The 20,067-nt window shown below is 42.6% G+C and overlaps 1 protein-coding gene across 1 annotated transcript; it reads left to right on the top strand.

Moving 5' to 3' along the window:
- The first annotated feature begins 7,969 nt into the window (after positions 1–7,969).
- Positions 7,970–13,603, top strand: LOC109486993 (probable G-protein coupled receptor 101). Its single transcript, XM_019790910.1, is given in 3 exon segments — positions 7,970–8,891; positions 8,894–9,126; positions 13,223–13,603. Coding segments are annotated over 3 exon segments (1,398 nt in total). The 3' UTR covers positions 13,466–13,603.
- The last annotated feature ends 6,464 nt before the right edge of the window (positions 13,604–20,067 follow it).

Raw genomic sequence — 20,067 nt, 5'->3', positions numbered from 1 at the left:
AGGACTCGGGAGCTATAATAGGTTTGGTAACCAGCCTAAATATCAATTACATTGTACCACCTTTTTTTCAGTGAAATATTTTTCAGTACTAAATAAATGGGATAAATAATCAGAGCTCACATACACTGTGCGTCTTTAAAAAATCACCCTTCAATGCAAAACCCGTTGATGTAGCTTATTAATTGAATGAGGTAATATTGGTCAGATCTAAGAGGAAAATACATTAAAGAATGTTTCGATCCTAGAGACTACATGTTAGACCTAATAGTTAAACCTTTATTGTTACTGCATACATATATTCTGTACGTAGCATGACGTTGTCCATACATGTATTTAGCCTTGTTAGATCTTTAGTTGTAGAAGACCATATAAAAGTCCCTGTACTTTTTGTTGTGTCAATAAAGAATCTTTCTAACGTAAAAATCCGGGTATGTGAGCGACAACGGAAGAACGGAATTCAATGGACACGGGGGAGTGGGGCTAATTACCACAATTCCGTTTACACATCAATGGGCATTGCGCACTTATGTAAGCGTCCTGAACTGTTACAGTTTCCTCCCACGTACTCAAAATAGCTTGGAAATATGTACTAAATATACATTTTTATTTGCTTTCCTCCTACATCCTTCTTTTCTATTTCTGGCAGCAATTATTATATGTTACAATATGTTATATTTCTATCCTATTCTATCTACTCGTACCTGAAAAACTAACAAATGATTATTCAGGTAAATATAAAGGTCTTTCAAAATCTCTTAATTGAAATAAATCAATTGAAAGAAAATATGCTAGGTGATAAGTTAATGAAACAATATGATAAAAACAACGTATAATACATGCCCCTATAAATAACGGGATTCGCTACCTATTATAGTATATATTAATCATAAAGTGTTTTGTTTATGCAAGAATAATGATTTCAAACTGTTATTCCAGCTCAGTTCCTCCCATGTACTCCAAATAGATAGTAAATGTGTAACCTAAATATGTACTAAATATATACACATTGTACACCTACGCCTTTTACTACATACTGCAATTTACTCTTTCTAAAGAGACGAAAATAAACTACCTGAAGCGTCGGGCTTGTAGTCCTATTCCACTCGCCCACAAAGAATGTATAGCAAGATAGTATAAAAGAAATGTGTAGAAAATAACGGTGTGCTAATGAGCCTTTTGGTGGCACTTATGCCAAGGGCATGTGAGTACTTACACACGTGTCGTGTGGTTTGAAGCTATTAAAGATTGACTGAAATCCACGTGTTCACTCATTACACCCAACCTAAACCGTATCCTCTGTATTAAGGTCTCATTAACGCTGACGTACACCAGGCGAGATTTGACACTAATACGGCTCTGCCTAGGGGAGATTGCTTCAACAATATAAAATCATAGAACAATAGAAAATTGTTTTTATGGCAAATAGGAGTAATTTTAACACATTTGTGTACTTATCTTACATTTCTGACATTATGGTAAGTGCTAAAACAGCCCACACAAGGCGCACTCGGTTTGTGGCATGACCACAAGTCAACCAGAATGTACTCGTAAACAAACATCTCATTTGACTGTGCTTCCAGCTGTCGTAAGGTGTCACATTTTGGCACTTCCACTTCCTGAATGGCACCGAAAATGTACTTCTTGTGTCGTCCTAATGTTCCATGATGCAGCTTCAACTCTCTGGATGTGTACAACAAATTTGTTATAGTAAGATCTCTGTCCTCCTCCATGCTGTACTTCTATCTCCATGACCTGTACTTAATACTGTGGCTTGTAAGAGTATCAACGTACAATAAAGGTCCTTCGTGCAGATGACTATAGGTTAAGTCCGAAACTCGTTAATACTGTCTATGCAATTCGTGATCTAAACAGCTGCAGAGGATGTCTTCATTCGGCTGTTAAAGCGGTTTTGAAAGTGGTCACGAACCGAGCAGATCATTGAAGTTTGCAGTACACGAGTCCCCGCGCACGTGGTCGCCGCCACGTGTCCTCTGAGCAGCTACAGGGATGTACTCACCCCGACGCTCTCTCCAAATCGGAAATGTTCCTCAATAACACATGTCGATTCCGCCACGTGTACTCTGGCCGCCTGAGTGCCCATCCATGCCTTTCTACTTGAAAATTCTCTCAAAATCAGAGAGGAGTCTGTTTTGACAAAGTCCTCGGCTAATCAGGTTCAGATTTACTGTCATCAACCTGCATGTCACATTACAGCATTGCATGATATGAAATCCGTTAATAACGGGATCATATGGAGCAAATTACACACAGATAACCGTATACATCTAAAACATATTTAAAGGCAGTTTAAACAAAGTCGGCACATTAAATTTAAAAACAAGAAGATAAAATCTAGCCACTTCTGTCACATCATATTAAAATAGATTAGCTCTTATTGAAAAACTTCAGAGCTTGTACAAATGAGAAATTCATGTTGTTTTAACTTTTTTTCTTTTACTGCTACTAAATTTCCTAAGTCGTGCTCTAGGCTGGTAACCTTACCATACCGAGAGATCCCGGGTATCTCCCCGGTGCTGGGAGTGTTGTCCACCCGTACAGGTTCACTAGTGCACACCCACGCTAACCTGCGCCCCCTCAAACATGTGCCTCCCGATGAGGTTATCTGAGGGTAACGGATATTAAGATGAAACAAAAAACACAAAGTTCATTGAGCTGATGTCAAACTCTTTGATCATCTTTCACGTTTGGCTGTTTTTATTTCTCATGGAGTGAAGAAAATGTGACCTCCTAGATTCCAACCACATAAAGGGATACACGTGATGGGGCTTGTCACTCCAATTCAGATGTTTCTGCTCAAGTGAGTGGGACCAGACGAGCTTGTAAGCATTGAAGTGTGATCTGAGCGTACTTAAACATTGATGCTTGAGGAGTCGAAGGGCGGTTTTTGACAGAACCAAGGGCAAGTAGATCACATGGAATAACACCAGGGCTGAAAGTGGCCCAAGGCCATGTGATCGGAGAGGGTGGGGTGGGGTCATACATATGCAGCTCTATGGCGTTACTCTTGGCCACAGTAAACTTTAACCAGCGTTTCTCTCAGGATGTGGAGAGGACATCTCAGCACAGTACATGCTGACTAACGCTGAACACAGTTATCCAGCTGTTACTACTGTAAATGATACGTGTATCGGAAGCGGAGGGAGGAAACAAACGTTACTGTTATATTTTTCGTCTTCTTTCGCCGTTTTGTTACTATAGAGTTAGAAAATACGAGCTGGTCTTGCATGAATGTACCGGTAGGCTTGTTTGACTTTTGTAGCCTTCAAGCAAAAGAGGGGAAAACGTAAAAACGCAGAAAACAAAGTCCACCTATACCTCGGGTTTTGGCCAATGACCTCTTTGAACCGAATTCGCCCAGGGTCATGATTACTGGAAAGACGTCAAATAAGGCTGAAAGCGTTACAGAGTCCAAAACATGAAAGAAACAACATTCGTTGCCACTAATTTAATTATATTTTCCATCTCCTGTAGGTTTTATTTGATTTATTTTTCAGAATGCTACAAAAGACAAACCCATGCCCGGAGGAGGGATTCTCGTCAGATGTTTTTGTTTTGATGAAGCAAGAAAATTTTAAGACAAAGTTCTGATGAAAGGAAAACTTTTCAAAGAGTCACAAATCTAGAGATGACACAAAACCCGAACGCTGTACAAAGCGCATCAGAAGAGTCATAGATAGGATCAAAGAGTCAAAGGGCTATTACAAAGGACCTGCCCTGTAATAAAATAGTAATGAGTCAAAGATCGAGAAGGAAAGGAGAAATAACCGGCCTCTATAATGATCTTTAATCTCATCTCGTTGTATATGTGTGATTTTTTTTCATAAGTTAGAAAAGGCTACGCGCGGAAGGGCCCTGGGCAAACTGGGTTCAAAGAGACGATAGGTCAATGCACGGATAAGGCAAAGATATCTATACCACAGTTTACAGAAGCGTACATTGTCCTAGTAGTCAGAAATTTTGGGATTATGAAGAGAGGGTTCGAATCCCGAAATGATACCCGTCAGTGCCTGCATGGATTCTCAATGTGCATGCTGCCATGCAGTTTTCAGTTCCCCTCGGGGATATGTCGAGGTTGGAAAAGTATTTTCAACAGGAATAATTTTCACCTGCCCCTTGCTCGACTTTGCTTCGGCCAGCTGCTGCCTACTGAATGGCAGTCCCTGAAAACATGTCTAAGATCACGTTTCTCACTCATACGTTCGTTAATTAGAAGTACAAAGCAGCTCTAAATCTGCTAGAATGATCAGATTTCAGCTGTCTGAACCGCAGGCTTTCCATAGAAAGTGTGCTCGCACTTATGGAAATCCGGTATGGACCGATTTTCTCGCATATGCTCCATCCCGTCCATCTAAAAAAGCTGTAATTCACTTTGCTCTCAGACACTCTTACTGGCAAAAACACATTTCTGGGGTCACGTTTCTGATCCATATGTCCATTAAGACTACAAAGCCCTTCTGTATGTATAACTGAGTCAGCTTGAATGATTGAATGTCAGGCGAAGAAGCTAGGCTCTGCTGCCATCTCCTATAATTGTCTGTAACTACACTGCGTGCGAGTTGAACACAGACACGCGTTAGTTAGATCTGCCAGCTGCGACATCGCTACCTACTTCAAACTCTCCGACATAAAAGGAACGTGAATCACGACTGTACAACATACTGTGTACAGGCTGTGGACATATAAGATGACCAATTCAACCTGAATCAACTGAACAGCGTACTTCAATATTTTGAGTAAATGGTCTACAAATTCTGCAAAACCTGGATGGATGGATGGATGGATGGATGGATGGATGGATGGATGGATGGATGGATGGATGGGTGGATGGATGGATGGATGGATGGGTGGGTGGATGGATGGATGGTTGGTTGGATGGATGGATGGATGGATGGATGAAAGGAGATTTTGACAGGATGGAGATTTCTAATAGTACAATACATGTTATTCAACTACTCTCATTAAAACAATTTCTATTGATCACAATACAGTTATACGTGCACATGTACATGTACACGTGAGCCTTAGCCCAATTCAAAATATGGAGCAGTGTCTTATGTAAATTATAACTTTATATAATCAAATAAATTGTCAAGTTTGCATTTTGTTGTGTTACTATAGCTAATGAAGCTACATTTTATTTCACTTCTTATCTCATCAAAATAATTTCTGAAAGGAACATACGTGTAAACAATTGTATCAAAGCAAGCCTCTACGTGAATATGTGCACGTACGATCTTTTGTCACAGTTCAATACATGTCCACTGCAAGAGGGTTGCATAAGCTCTTAAGTCAAGGGAATTGGATTTCCATCCGTAGCTATATCGGACGCCAAGTGTAGCCTTACATAAATTGCGTTTTTGGCCACGTTTCTTAACAACAGAACTCTAAGTAGGTCAGAGTGTTTCATAAAGGTGGTCTTAGATAATGCCTTGAATTTCGCGCGACTTTGCGCTGAATATAAATTTCTCAGTATGAAGTTACATGTTTTGTTAACAGTAGGTTGCAAATATATGATGAACATGTATCAGATTTTCATCTTTACCGAAAGAAAACATATTGATTTTTATCAGTTTCCTCTTCTCCAAACACACAAGGTCAATGACCTGAATCACATGTCTATCACAATGATAACTAGTGTTGGGTTACATGTTGCAATTTTATAGCAGGAGGGATGTAGACTTCTGCTGACCATATACATCAATGTGTTTGAGTAAGAATTAACGGAGCAGACCATATGTCAAGGTAAACATCTATATGCATTTGCTTTGCAAATGTTACCTTTCTAGTTTAGATTTAAACTCGAGCTCATAACTGTGTTTAACAGAAACAAGCTTCTCTTAACGTAATAGATAGCTTTAATTGTAAAAAAAAATCGTATTCCGGTGTGTTTCCTGCTAGCGGAATTCCATAACGTTCCGGCTTTGTGTACGAATCACGACGTTCATTACAACCTACGTAACTACCGTAACGACACATGGTGGTAGCTCAAGTTACCAGGTAACAGACGAGAATAGCTGGCGCATGCGGGTCGTATCGATATGGACCACAACCAAGCAGATCCCCTTAAGCTTATCTTATATTAACACCTGAGCGTGAGTATGAGATACCGTACAACGTTTCGTTTATTCTATCCTATTTTAAATACAGGAACTTTGGTGTGCGTTGCACGGATATGGTGTTTGCTGTCGTGTCGGCTTCCACCCTCCAGGCGGCGCTGTTGTCACCACTGATGGAACGTATTATCAAAAGTCCCTGGCATTGTTGACTTATGTCTCAGAAGGGAAGAGAGATTGAGAGTGTCAGATAGATTGTTATGCATGTGTGCGTGTGAGTGTGTGCGCGTGTGTGTGTGTGAGAGAGAGAGAGAAAGAGAAAGAGAGAAAGAGTGAGTGAGAGAGAATGTGGGCCTGTGTTTGTGTGTGTGTGCGTCTCTCCCTTTCTTTCTCTCTCTCCCTTCCTTTCTCTCCCTCTCTCTCTCTCTCTCTCTCTCTCTCTCTATGTGCGTAGTGTGTGTAGTGTGTGTGTGTGTGTGTGTGTGCGTGTGTGTGCGTGTGTGTGTGTGTGTGTGTGTGTGTGTGTGTGTGTGTGGTGTGTGTGTGCTTGTGTGTGTGCTTGTGTGTGTGTATGAGGCAGGGAAAACGTTAAATACGAGTAGCTAAAAGATAACTGAGAAAGAGAATCAATTTTTGCATACCACTACAGTATAAATCTCTGCTTGTAGACCACAGACTTGGCAGACACGGACTGATTAGCTGACACAACATGTAGTCTAATCATCACCGTAATATACTGCTGTACGCTCGATGGAACAATCTAGATCTGGGCCTTTGTTTGCCGTCGGGGCCAATCTTACATGTACATATAGGCTTTGGTGACCTGGATTGCCAGGGATTGATTCTTGGAACTGTATTTTTAGAAACACACACGGTCCTAATGATTTCAACTACATATAGACACAGCCAGGTGAATGCATACATGTGTGTATGTTATACAACATCTGATTCTAAACTGGACACAATTTCATAAATTAATATATGTTTGAATAGTGGGGCAATAAAAAGCGGAGGTTATTTTCTAAAGTTCAGACATTAACTACACACATTTGACACATTGTGTGTATTCTAGACCAGGTTAGGTAGGTTCATGTTATCCATTTTGGCTAGGATTTTATCCGTACTTATTCAAGTCATAGCTGCTACGAGTACCAGTTTTTTTTTTCTTTAAAAGCCTATTTGGGTAGTATTTACCATTCGAGAATTCGCGGTGATTTTTTAGACACTCCTTCGCCTCAAATTCAACCCTTGGTATTTATTTACATGACGACAGTGCGATGCAATTTTCGGGCTTCGACTCATAAACGTCTCTGATAAATCAATGGGTGACATTTCGTCGTTCATTCAAACAACACCAGTGCGTCGCCGAATCACCGTGCGGACCAATCGCCGGGAGGCGGCGGCTCGCTTTTGTCAATCACTCAGGCTCGGAGGCCGTCTTATCGGGATCCCGGTGACGTCAGGCGATGACGTACCCACCCACACGCTCCGTGGTTGGTCGGTATTTTGCAGCCCTCCCGGGGCGCTTTAAGCGGACATCCATCATACAGGCGCTTGGCGGGTTGCCGGCGTCTTCAGTCCGGCTCTACCATTGGAAGGAGACGGCTGCGTGGCCAGCGCTCTCCGATCCGGGCCCCAGATCGCCCTCACGTCTGGGAGCGTGAAAACATCAGTTCTTGGAACTTGCCGGTGATAGATTGTCGTGCGGGCAGGGTCGGTCTCCGTCTCCGCCTGTGACGGAGGTAGCGCCAGAATCGATCCGTGCAGACGTAGGTGAGGGTAGGCCTGGTAATGGGCTGCGGGATTTAAGATAAAGGCCCACTCTGAGACTTTATCGGTGTTTAGTGAGCCAGACGTGAGAGGCGGACAGTGACGGTATTCACACCGCCGTCAGCATGGAAGGCTTCCCCAACGCGAGCGTGTTCGATCAGGACTTTTACAACAGCACGAACTTCAGCACCGTGGAGACGGCCGTGGCGGCGGCGATCCCGCTGGATGTGGGTCCGCAGATCCCCCGGATCACCACGGGTCTGCACGCCGCGTCCCTCGCACTGGTGCTAGCTTGCGCCCCCATCGCCAGTGCCATCGTTCTCGTCATCCTCTTCCGCAAACCTCAGCTGCTGACCATCAGTAACAGGTTCGTCTGCAACCTCCTAGTCGTGGACTTGTTCCAGTCGCTACTGGTGGTTCCCTTCGCCCTGGTGAGCACCATAGCTCAGGACTGGATCTTCGCCGACGCCTTCTGCAAAGTCACGGCGATCCTGCTGCACCTGTTCCTGCACGTCGCCGTCATCACCGTGGTCATCATCTCGGTGGACCGCTACCTGGCCATCCTGCACCCGCTGTCCTACAACGACCGCATGACCCCGAACACGTCCATGTACCTGATCGGCTTCGCCTGGGTGCTGGGAGCCGTGCAGAGCACGCCGCCGCTGTACAAGGTGGGCAGCTTCGGCTTCGACCCGGACCAGCTGACCTGCACGGTCCTGTGGACGAACACGAACAGTTTCCCCTACGCCATCTACCATTCACTAGCTGCCTTCTGGTGCCCGCTGGTCATCATGGGCCTGGGGTACTGGCAGGTGTTCCTGGCCGCCAGGAAGCAGCACAAGCTCATCTACCCCTCCGTGAAGAGACGGACTCTGCACAAGGGGATCGTGGAGGCCGCGGTGTCGTGTGCCGTGCTCCCCGGACCCCCGGCCCACAACCCGTCCCTGGCGACCGCCCGCTCCCGGTCCCTGGACGACCTGCGCCGACCCCGCCGAACCTTCCGCATGGCGTCCCGCCGCATCAAGAGGATGCAGAAGGACTGTAAGGCCGCAAAATCGTCTTCATCGTGATGGCGACGCACCTGCTCAGCATAGGGCCACACACGGCCCTGGTGCTGGTCAAGGCCACCAGCCCGGACATCCCCGTCCCGGCCTACGCGGGGGCGCTGGTCATCTGCCTGTACTTTCTGCAGACCTGCCTGCACCCCTGTGTGTACGCCTACGTGCACCGCTCCATCAGGAGGGAGGTGGCCCTGCTACTGTGCCGCAGTCACTCCGCACAGGTAAGCATCAAACACGCATTCATCAAATCTTCAGTAGAATAACTGAATGAACTATCGGTTATCATATGTCACCGGTGAACCCAAACCAACCAAGCAAACTAGCTGACCAACTAACAGAACAACTTCAAGTATATACCTGCTTGTTGCATGAGATATAGTAAGGAGCAAATTTTGGGTCGCTTGAGGTAAAAGCTATATCAGATGTTATCAAACTGGTTTCAGGTGCACGTGTGAATGTCACAGACTCGCCCGCGAACACTCTTCAACTAATCATCAGATGAGGCCGCTTTTCATGCCGTCTATTCTGCCTTTTGTCAAAGTGTCATGTCAAAATATAAACAAAGGGGAGCCATTGACGCAAAAGCACCGTCTTCTGTTGCTGAATCAGGTTTCAACAAACTGAGATTGATGGCCATAACTAAAGCTCAAAACTCAATGAAATACGAGCACGTATAATTTTCATTTTACTCCTAAATATACTAGCCAACAGTTCATAGTTGTAACTGTTGTATCATTTGACCAGGCAAAAATCGCTATTTCAATCAGCAGGGTGTGAAAAATATTGCAATATTCAAACCCGTGTCGACCTAGACCTTGAATCCTGGCCCTACACCAAAATATTTGCTTCCGTCAAATATCAAGTCTTCGAAGTGGAAACCCCACCTGCGCCTGTTAGACAGAAAATCGCGGCACGTAGCACCTCACGCCTCCAACCTGGCACCGTATTCTGGTTTAGCTGTGGAACAAAATAGTCTGTATCTGTTCTCACGTAACAAAAAAACATAAAATGTCAAAACACAAACCAATTTGTTGCCCAATCCAATGAAAGACGTTGTGTGGGTGTATGTTTTACGTCCAATTCAGATCGTGTTGTTGTTTTTGTCACGTTCATTCAAAGAAACCAGCCATTATTTTGCAACATGTCTCGAAGTTTACAATTAGACCGCACTGCTGTATTGTGTGTATACTGTTACCATTTGAATATTGTTTTTAAGCTCAAATTTCTAATAGAGTTGAAAGATCCAGACGCTGTGTACCGTCGCCAAGATGTTGTTGTTCACGCATATTTTCCGTGAGGTGACTTGCGCCTGGCAACAATTGATTTTCTAAATTCTTAAAATAGCCTGACACATTCTGCTGCGAAGGCGATCATTAAGAACTGGTTTCCCTGTGCGGTTTTACCATGGATTTCAAGTACCGGAAACAGATGTTTAAGACACGGCACTGTTTCCTTCAGGTAAATCACATTAAGCTAAGATTGCATCGTGCCTATGGTAGTTATGCATTGTAATGGAGCCTTGATTATAGCCTTACACCTTAGGAAATAATTCCTAGGCGAATTACCGCGCGATTTTGCCCAGCTACATGCCCAGGATGAAATTATAAGCCGTACCTAATGGTTCTTACTCGTCTACTTTGCAATTAGAGAGTTCTGGCAACCTCTGACGCACTAAGAAAAAAGACGACAAAAAACTAGACACTGGTGTTGACTTCACTGTCTTATGCCTAGTTCCAATTCTCTTCTGCCACTCGAACCATCTTAACATCCCAAATGAAGCTTCTGCATATCTTTTTCATACCAACAGCTAGTAGACAACCGATACTGGCACTACATGTAAGGAACGGCTCTATACATATTCATTATGGAAAGAATTATGTAAACCTCGTTGGAGTCAAAATGCTGCCATGCAATATCTCTGATACAAATTTTGGCAATTTCAAAATTTTGACTTGTACATAATTATATTTCTTGCAGCAGTCTATTGCAAAATATACAGAAAACTGCAGCAGTTATCCTTTGATAATCACAGTTTAGATCCTTTCCCTCTGTATGCCAATCTGGTTATTGATAAGGTACACCGAAATTCATGAAAGTCTTCTCACTTCCGGGTTTTAGGATTTTCTATATTTTTATTTATTTCGTAAATCCACCCGCTACAGTTTATACCGTATTTAAAGTTACAGATTTCACACATAAATTTCAGTTATAAATTGGATTTTACATCGTGTGTAATTTATTTTGTTAATCATTGTGAGGCATTGTCGTGATTTACGGTGAAACGTGATGATTTGTTAAAGCCACAGACAATGTTGATGTCTAGTTTTATTCCATGCTGTGCTGTGCGGTTGTAATATTTCCCATATTTTCAACAGGAGGTTTCTACCCGTGTCGCTTTCATTCACGATCCGTCCCCGGGGCCAGCTATGCTAAGGCCGCAGACCAATAATTGTTGCAAATATTCATGTGAGAGTGCACAATTAACACTGGTGGGGCTCCTGTGAGGTAAAACAGGTCTCGAGCTCGGCTTAGATATTCCCCAGAAATAAACGTATCTCCCTCGGCGCTCGTTATCTAAACATAGCCGCCTGCAGGGTAAGAAGCACAGATCACAGGATCAAATAATGGTGACGTCTTTGCATTTCCTCTCCTACCTTTTATAGAGCTTCGTCTGCGGGTTTTCCGGACAATTACAAGCCACAAAAACACCAAAATGGGCCCTTCCCTGGCTTCTTGCCCATCTATTTTGCCGTTCTTTGAAATTTGAACTATTTTCGAGGTTTGAACCACCAGTATTTTGTTTCCGTGGCTATTAGTAAAGCCGGCGTTGCGCACTGCCAAAGGCTATGGTAGCTGGAAGGTCGGCCAAATGCGCTTCAAAAGCGCCAGAGAATCGAGCGTCTTCTTCGCGGAAAAGTCTACCCTACTGCACGGCGCTCTGTGACCTGTGAATAGTCGATTTGGCAGATCCCTAAAAATCGTGCAATGATGAGAAGACATCGGCCGTACTGGCAGTTCCGGCAGAAAATGTCCCTTTGAGCCTCCCTGCTCTGTGGGGCCGGGTTATCAGAAATGTTATTGGAGAGAACATTCCACATCTAGAATGAATATGCATGCGGTAGGTCAATAACAGTGGGAAAAGACTGTTTACATCAGAAACTTAACGGTTTGTCGACTGGTTACTTGGTTGGTTGGTTGGTTGGTTGGTTGGTTGGTTGGTTGGTTGGTTGGTTGGTTGGTTGGTTGGTCATTTGGTTGGTTGGTTAGATGAAACGTTGGTTCTTCTAACATACATAAGAAATAGAATCAGTGTTTCTTTAATGAGTTATTGATGGCATTTTCTCTGATTGATTGTGTGATTGATGATCACTTGATCAATACATTGATTTGTTCATTCCTGGCGACCATAGACGTACACATATCACCCCAGGTCCGCACTGCGTTACCCGGAGCCAAAACAAATTCAGCGTAGCTTCTTTCAAATATCAACGCGGGGGCGTCAAACACAATATATATCCGGACAGACGTGTACATGTATCAAGGCTGGCTTGAGTAAAGATCAATCCGTCTACACCGCTAACCCTCAGCGTTATGTATGGATTCCCAGAGAAGCAGACTCATCTATAAGCTATTTTGGGAAAGACTGCTGCGAAAAAGCTACACCCAGACAAAGAAATACGGTCACTGCTATTCGCAATGTACTATAAACACATAGAAGACGAATGTGCCAGCACACGAATTCACAGTGGGAAAGCGTTTTGCCGTGTATTTTTAGAGCTTTTCGCAGTTAACATTTCAAGAAAATATCAAGGTGTATTGTAGAGATGGCAGTTGAAAGCGGCAGGAATAAGCTAAGGTGCAATATGGAGAGCCGTCTTCTTGCTTCGTATACTTTAGATAAAAGCAACGCCGGCCGTATTGGGTGAATAGACGACAATATTTGCTGCAAAATGACTGACGTTTAAAATGCGTTTTACGGTGGTGTGATAAATTTTCTGCGGGAAGAATACAGCCGCCGAAAGAACGTACTAAGGACAAAGTGCCTGCATGGTTATTTACGATCTTGCCACACTTCAGAACCTTCGCGGACATGGAATCATACCTTGATACCATCTTCGGGATGAGGAGGCTCCGCCTGTAGCAATCCTGGTCGCGAACGTTACTCAGGCTCTCCCGATGTTTGTCCAACCGTGATTTAAACTCATTCACTGTTTTAGAGTCAACCACGGACTGTGGCAGGGCATTCCAGTCGCTGACCATTCTAACACTGAAAGTCTGCCTTCTCTCATGATTATCTCATTTCTCCCGCCCGTCCAGGTGGTGCCGTGGGACGATAACATCAACATCAACGGCCAGACGTCCAACAACGCCGGGGGCCAGGTCCGCCGCTGCCTCAGCCTGACGGAGAACATGACCTACACGGCCCCGCCCACCCTGCCGGGGGAGACGTTCGTCCGACACTCGGGGCCGCTGCCGACCCTGACCGAGACTACCACGGACGTGGACCTGGGGCACGCCGTCAGGAAGGTCATCGTCGTGTCCTCAACGGCGTCCCTGTGAGGATGGGGTACTCTCAAGAGCAGACGTGAGGTGCTTTTGTAGCTTTTTCGGGCGTAAGATTTTTGGACTGGAAACCAAGGGTGATGGACACTCACATGAGACACTGGACGGACACAATTGGGGACACTGCAGACTAAACTAAAAAGACGAATTTGCTCCAGTTTCAGGGAATGGTATTTTCAGTAATGAATGCTAAGTGATTTTCTGTCAAATGTAATATAAGAGATGTTAACAAATCTTGAGAGTGGAGAAAGTGCCATCAGATAGAACGCAGCTTCGCAACTTTTTGTACATAGTGTTTCTCCTTTGGTTGTGATTTGATTTCGTAAAATTTGCGATGTACATGCAGATATATAATGTCAGTACGTGCCAAATGACGTGGTAGGTGGCCTTAATGTATATTAATCAGGAACAATATCAGTAGACAGATGTTGTTTTACGCAGAAGGGCGGTTCTTCTGGGTATACAGAAACAGATACTCGTTTGAAAAATAGTTTTACTGATCGTAAACTCTGCTGAGATAGTTGGCGGCTGTCTATCGATTCACACACTGTAAGCGGGCGGTGAACACAAAGGGAGTTTCCAACTACCCCATTGAGAAATTTCCCTTGCTGTAATAGATGTCTGATGTCACGGTTGACGGTGTTTTTACTACCGAAGGCGCCGAGTTTTAAGAGCACTGCGTCTCGCAGTAACACTGGTGCCGCACACCAGAATATGAAATATGAAAACATATTTATCATGTGAATGGGAACTGAAAGTTTTCTCACATTTTGTACATACCGTTTGTAACATAGTTTGTTGTGAAAATTTTTGCAGTATCCATAACAGTCCGGAAGAATTTGTACTTGACTTTTGTCTGTAAATGATGATAAATATGAATGACTTGAATATCTCTAAGAGGAAAACTGAACAACATTGTCGTATACTTCAACATTAAGGATACAACTCACAATTTGATCTCTCTCTGACTTTGCTCCAATGTGTACCTGAATTAGAACAAAGTGTAGTTAGCCGGTTCACGATTTGAACTGCGTATACACACGAGGTTAAAGATGAGAGCCCTACTGGTAAACACTTGTTGTTTAGACCATCCATGATACCATTGTTTATATCCCATGGGCCTTCATATTACCCACAAAACATCACATGGCGGTGTGTGCAGTTCAAACCGTGAACCGGCTTAAACTTATACATATTGATCCACTGTTATTTTATGGTAAGGGTCAGTCTGATGACACACAAGGCAGCAAGCTTCCTTCTGTCTGTCATGACCAAGAACAAATGTATCATGTAATAGACTTCATCGTGATTAAGAGTATTATAAAGAAATGTTCTATATCCAGATGTAATGCAAAATTGCTGCTTGACGACTTCCAATACCGTGCCATATCGTCACGATGACGCATTGTTATTGTAAGCCATTTCAAGAAGGTAAAAAAACACAATAAAGAAATTGTGAAAGTGGAAATTTTATCATATAATAGAAGATTTCTTAGCGGGAGACAGGGTTTCGTATTACCAGGAAATGACCTTGATATCGTAGTTTTTGGAAATATTTTGTACTGGATTGTTTGTAAATAGTTTGATGCTGATGATATTTCCAGAAATCGTGGAGTATTGTTCTTTTGTGCGCCATAAAACATTTATATTGTTCGCAGACATGACACGGATATAAGTTGGTGATGTAACTTTACTGTATTGCATAGAGAGCATCCAAGCTAATATTTTGCACGTTGTGATCTTATGGATGGGTATACTTATCAGTAATCTAAATGTTTCGGTTGCTTTTATGCACTTTCTTAGCTATATGATGTGAATCTATGTTCATGTTTCAAGTTGTTGTTTCTAGCTACTCTGTGATGCATGGTGTATTAGTAATATAGATAGTTTTACTTGCGTAGAGACATAGTCAATACGTGGAACCATCTTATGTTGATACTCAAAGTACCCAAGTGCACAAAAGTAACTTGTAGACCTTTCTTAGATGTAGGATCCCACCTTCGTACATGATCTGTAACACCGTGGAACAAGCTGTGCTGACGTGTAAGACAAGGTTTCTCCTTGAGGTAAATGTAAAGTTTCTTGATATGTTTGTATGAACTTTCAATAAACGGAATTCAAAGATTGTAAAACTGACTTTGTATGTCTTCTCTTAACATTATAATATTTCCAGATCAGTTCTTTTCACCGATTTAGAGTAGTGTGTTTCTACAAGTACCAATAAACATAGCAATGCAGAGAGACCAGTAGAAGCTATAGCTAGCGTTCGGAATAATTGTAAGTAGGAAACACCAAAGTAGTGCTCATAACAAATTCGTCATAGTCTCAACGCCCCTGCAACACAATAACATATTAGGTCATGTCTTGAAAGGTTATGAGCAAATACAGTCCCCTGGCATGAGACCAAACTAATATTTTTAACGAAAGAAGATCTGACGGGTATATATGAACTCCCAGTAGCTGGGTCAATACCCTGCAAATACCTTTTTCCAGTGGCTTTTTAGTTTGATATTTTTTTGTTTATGTTTCAAATTATTTGATTGATATGCCGCTGGCCCGGTTCTCGCCACACCACAGTTTAATTGGTGAATAACGGAAATTCCATCTCTGCGTTTTTCGTTTCAATCATCATAGCAACGGCCCAAATATTGACGTGGCGACTAAGCAGCTGGAAGTTAATTCAGGTTAGATGCTCTTGCATATATATGCGACTGCGAGAGGCATCAAAAGCACTGAGCGCAGCTGGAGGTCTGGGAGGATTTATGGTGGAAGGAGGGAAAACATCAAACAAAGACCTGCCGAATAATAAAATATAGCAAGTCTCAGTGTATTAAAAAGAAATTGACAAATTTTGTAGATCCAAATATTTCGAAAAATCTAAATTGAATCAGTATTACATATACTTTGGGCATTTAAAACTGCAGAAACAAGCCCCACGATGAGTCCTTTATTTATGGGTGATGCTCTAAAAATCAGCCCAGGGCCCTTCTAGGAACCATTTTTCAGTCAGAAGTTTGGGAATTTTTTGCTCCATGAGGGTCAATATACTCGTACATTGGATTGTGTAAAAAAAGTCGGGTCTCCAAGCCCTACAAACTGCATTGGATGCCTTTAACTGACGTTGTCACATTGGAGACAGTATATATTTAATGCGCATATGTTTCACCTTGACATTAAGTTCCAACATGGCGTCTGCGTGTGTTTGTTGTGAATTAGAACGGCGGTTTCAAGACATTTTACTTGATGTATCTAAACTCCTACATGATGAATAGCTACTCCGTTTCAATCCTACCTTGACATTTCTTTGCTTTTGAAATGAACAAAATGAACTACGTGTATTTCCAACCGCCAGTGGATGTCTTCTATTAGACTTCTCGTCGCCAGTGTAATTTGGGAGGCGAATGCCCCGGTTTGTGCAAAATGATTGGTCCCCAAGGACGGCATATAGACGAAATAACGACTCTGGAGTACTGCTTAAATAGGTGCAAATTTGACAACTCGGGAATGATGGCATCAATTGAATTGTCCTTATTCCTTCTGTAGTGTGTTCACTCCTAATAAGTTTTTACATTCAATGCGAAGGCCCTTCCAGATTCCAAGTCATGTGTTTTAAGACAAAACGGTGTCCACTTTTTAAGGAGAGGCGCACTAGAAGACACTTGCAAGGGACATTGAAAGAAGTGGGCAGAAAATGAATGACTCGTATTTTCCAACAACTATCGTGGAGTGGAATTCGAGCTCGTTGCCACCAAGCACAGTTGGGGGCATCATCACTAGAAAGCTTTAAACAACTCATGCAATCAAGGCTCATGCGAAAACACAGACATACATGTACAAACGGATACACAGACACACAGACACAGACACAGACCCAAAAACAATACCTCCCTTTTTCATCAAGTTAGATAGTACTACAGACCGGATATGTATCATAAATTGAACACACGTAATTTACAACAATTATTGTACATTTCATATTCAGCCAGACATTAATTAATTGCACTAAATTCATATTGTTAATAACGCGGCGTACGTGCTGCTCTTGATTTTGATTAGATATATGAGTGAAAAAACAGCCCTGTTTCCATCCAGGCAGAGATGATACCATTTCGACATTGGGAGTGGCGCGTTACATAAATACTGTTGATCGACCTGAACCTTTGTACAGTCGCACGGAACATTATCCAACCCCCGCCCTCTCCCACAGACCCACAAGATGGATGACTCTATTGAAACATCCTAACGTGAGACATGGAAACATCGCAGGATGTACCATTGACTCGTCCTTGAAGCGCAGAGCGAGTGTATGCAGATAGGCACGGGGTCCGGATGGCAAACTTGAACGAATGAATGGACACGTCAATGGGCTCTTACCCGTCCTCCGCGAAACTCAATAACGTTCTTGAAATATCCTGACATTAGGTCTTTTTCTACTCGAGGTGATCGTTGAGCAACCAAAATAGCATTTGTGTGACCCTTGATTTTATAATTGGATTTTGATGCGAGATGTAAAAATAAGTGCGTTTTATTGTCTTTTGAAAACACATAGAAAGAAATAGAAATGATGGTTCTTTATCTATATAATGTAATTGGTTGAGCGATGTGTCAAATTTTTTGGTGATTTGATTTGTGGTTGCTGCACTCGGCATTTGGCACGATGTCCTCTGCTGATATGTACATTCGCTTTCATCCCTTACGAATGTCTTCTTAAATGTCAGCCATAAATTATTTGCAGGCCAGAGGAAAAGCACATCGATTGGTACACCGTAAAACAATTCTGGCCTTGCCAGCCACGTCTGAGGAAATCGGTTAAAGGCATCCAATGCGATTTCAGTGCAACAAAACTGGAAATATTATGAATACATACTGCTTCACATTAGCATATTTAAATCAACATTTCAAACCTTGGGCATTTAAAACTGCAGAAACAAGCTCCAATATGAGTCCTTTATTTCCTGGGTGGTACCCTAAAAATCAAACCAGGGCCCTTCCAGTAACCACTTTCCGTCAGAATTTTGGGAATTTTTGCTCCATGAGGGTCAATGTTCACTGGGATAGTGTGTTTCAACTCAGTAAGTAGATAAGTGACTAGAATATTGACTTTGAAAAATCTGTTTTCCAAGCCCTAAAAACTGCATTGGATGCCTTTAAAAATGGCTGCTGGCACAAGTCACAGTAACCCAGTTCAGACTGTGGTGGGGAGGGGTGGTACGAATTTGCGACATGTGTATCTGTATCTGTATCGGTATAGCCGGTATAACAGCCCTTCAGCGTAACACACCAGCTTCGCAGGCATGCGGCGCGGCGGCAGGTGGCTACATTACACCGAACGACCTGTTACACCCAATCTTTGCACAATCAGGTCGTAATGATAGAGTTGGGTTCAGTCTGTCCCAGAGTAAGTAATGTCTTCTACATCTTCTCTCGTTTGTGAGAGCGAAGATGCGAATGAGAAGAGGACACAGTCACCATCACACAAGATCAAATTATTTCATGTAGGTCTGAGATCTCCGAATTCTTGTTTCAGACAGGTGTTTTTCATTACATGCCCCCCTTGACAGCTAACAGCTGGTTTGTGTCCCTCCCACGATAAAGATCGGAATCGGAAGGAGATTGCATACGGATTACGTTGCATCAATTGTTGTCTAGCCAGTGGAACTTTTTTTCATGAAACGACCTAAAACGTCGTGGTTTGTGACATAGCGAATGAGAAGAGAACACAGTCACCATCACACAAGATCAGGATATTTCATGGAGGTCTGAGATCTCCGAATTCTAGTTTCAGACAAATGAAATTATAGTACGGACTACATAATTCAAAACTGTAATGTCTTTGATGTAGTTCAAAATTTTATTTCCTGTAGAGGAAGATTCTCGTAACTGATAGATCACCAACTTGTCTTGTTTATACTAATTTTTCTTTTACCGACTTTGCAATTATGTATGTATTTTGTCATTGTGTTTTACTTCTCGTTTCATGTGTTTGGGTAGAATATGTCATATAAGCAATCTGTGCTTTTTGCCTAATACTCAATAAATACATGTCAATAGATTTAAAAAACTGAGCCGGATAAAGACGTAATGAGAAAAGCCTGTCATATTAGATTCCTTGCACGAACAGGAGCCTTATTAAGCCAGGTATGGTGAGCTGAAGTAGATATGAACGTGCCTATATGGATGACACGGTGGTTAGTATGTGCCCCTAGCAGGTCTTACTTTACCAAGAGATAAACCTTTCATACATTCATTTGGAAGTTATTTATACCAAGTAAAATATACGGTCTTGGGACTGCATTGGATGTGCTCATTATATGACAAGAGCCATTTGAAGCTATGTTAAAGCCCATAAAAGCTGTTTCATGTACCGGATATTTTACTCGCTTAACATAAAGAAGCCCAGACTTTAGCGTAGGCGACTGGTGGTTGAATGTGCCAATTACTCGTATCCTGCAGCATAACAAAGGTATGATGTCATGTCATCCCAGGCGTTTATTCACAGTGGTATTTAGATACTTTTAATCTCCAGGCTCTTCCACACGATTAATATGTAGAATATATGACGGAGGTCTTTCACGTCACGTTTTTTGTCTATTTATGAG

This window comes from Branchiostoma belcheri, unplaced genomic scaffold (genome assembly GCF_001625305.1).
Source record: "Branchiostoma belcheri isolate BF01 breed outbred unplaced genomic scaffold, Haploidv18h27 scaffold85, whole genome shotgun sequence".
Lineage (NCBI taxonomy): Eukaryota > Metazoa > Chordata > Leptocardii > Amphioxiformes > Branchiostomatidae > Branchiostoma > Branchiostoma belcheri.
Note: the sequence above shows the minus strand (reverse complement) of the source record. Positions and strands in the feature narration are given on the sequence as shown.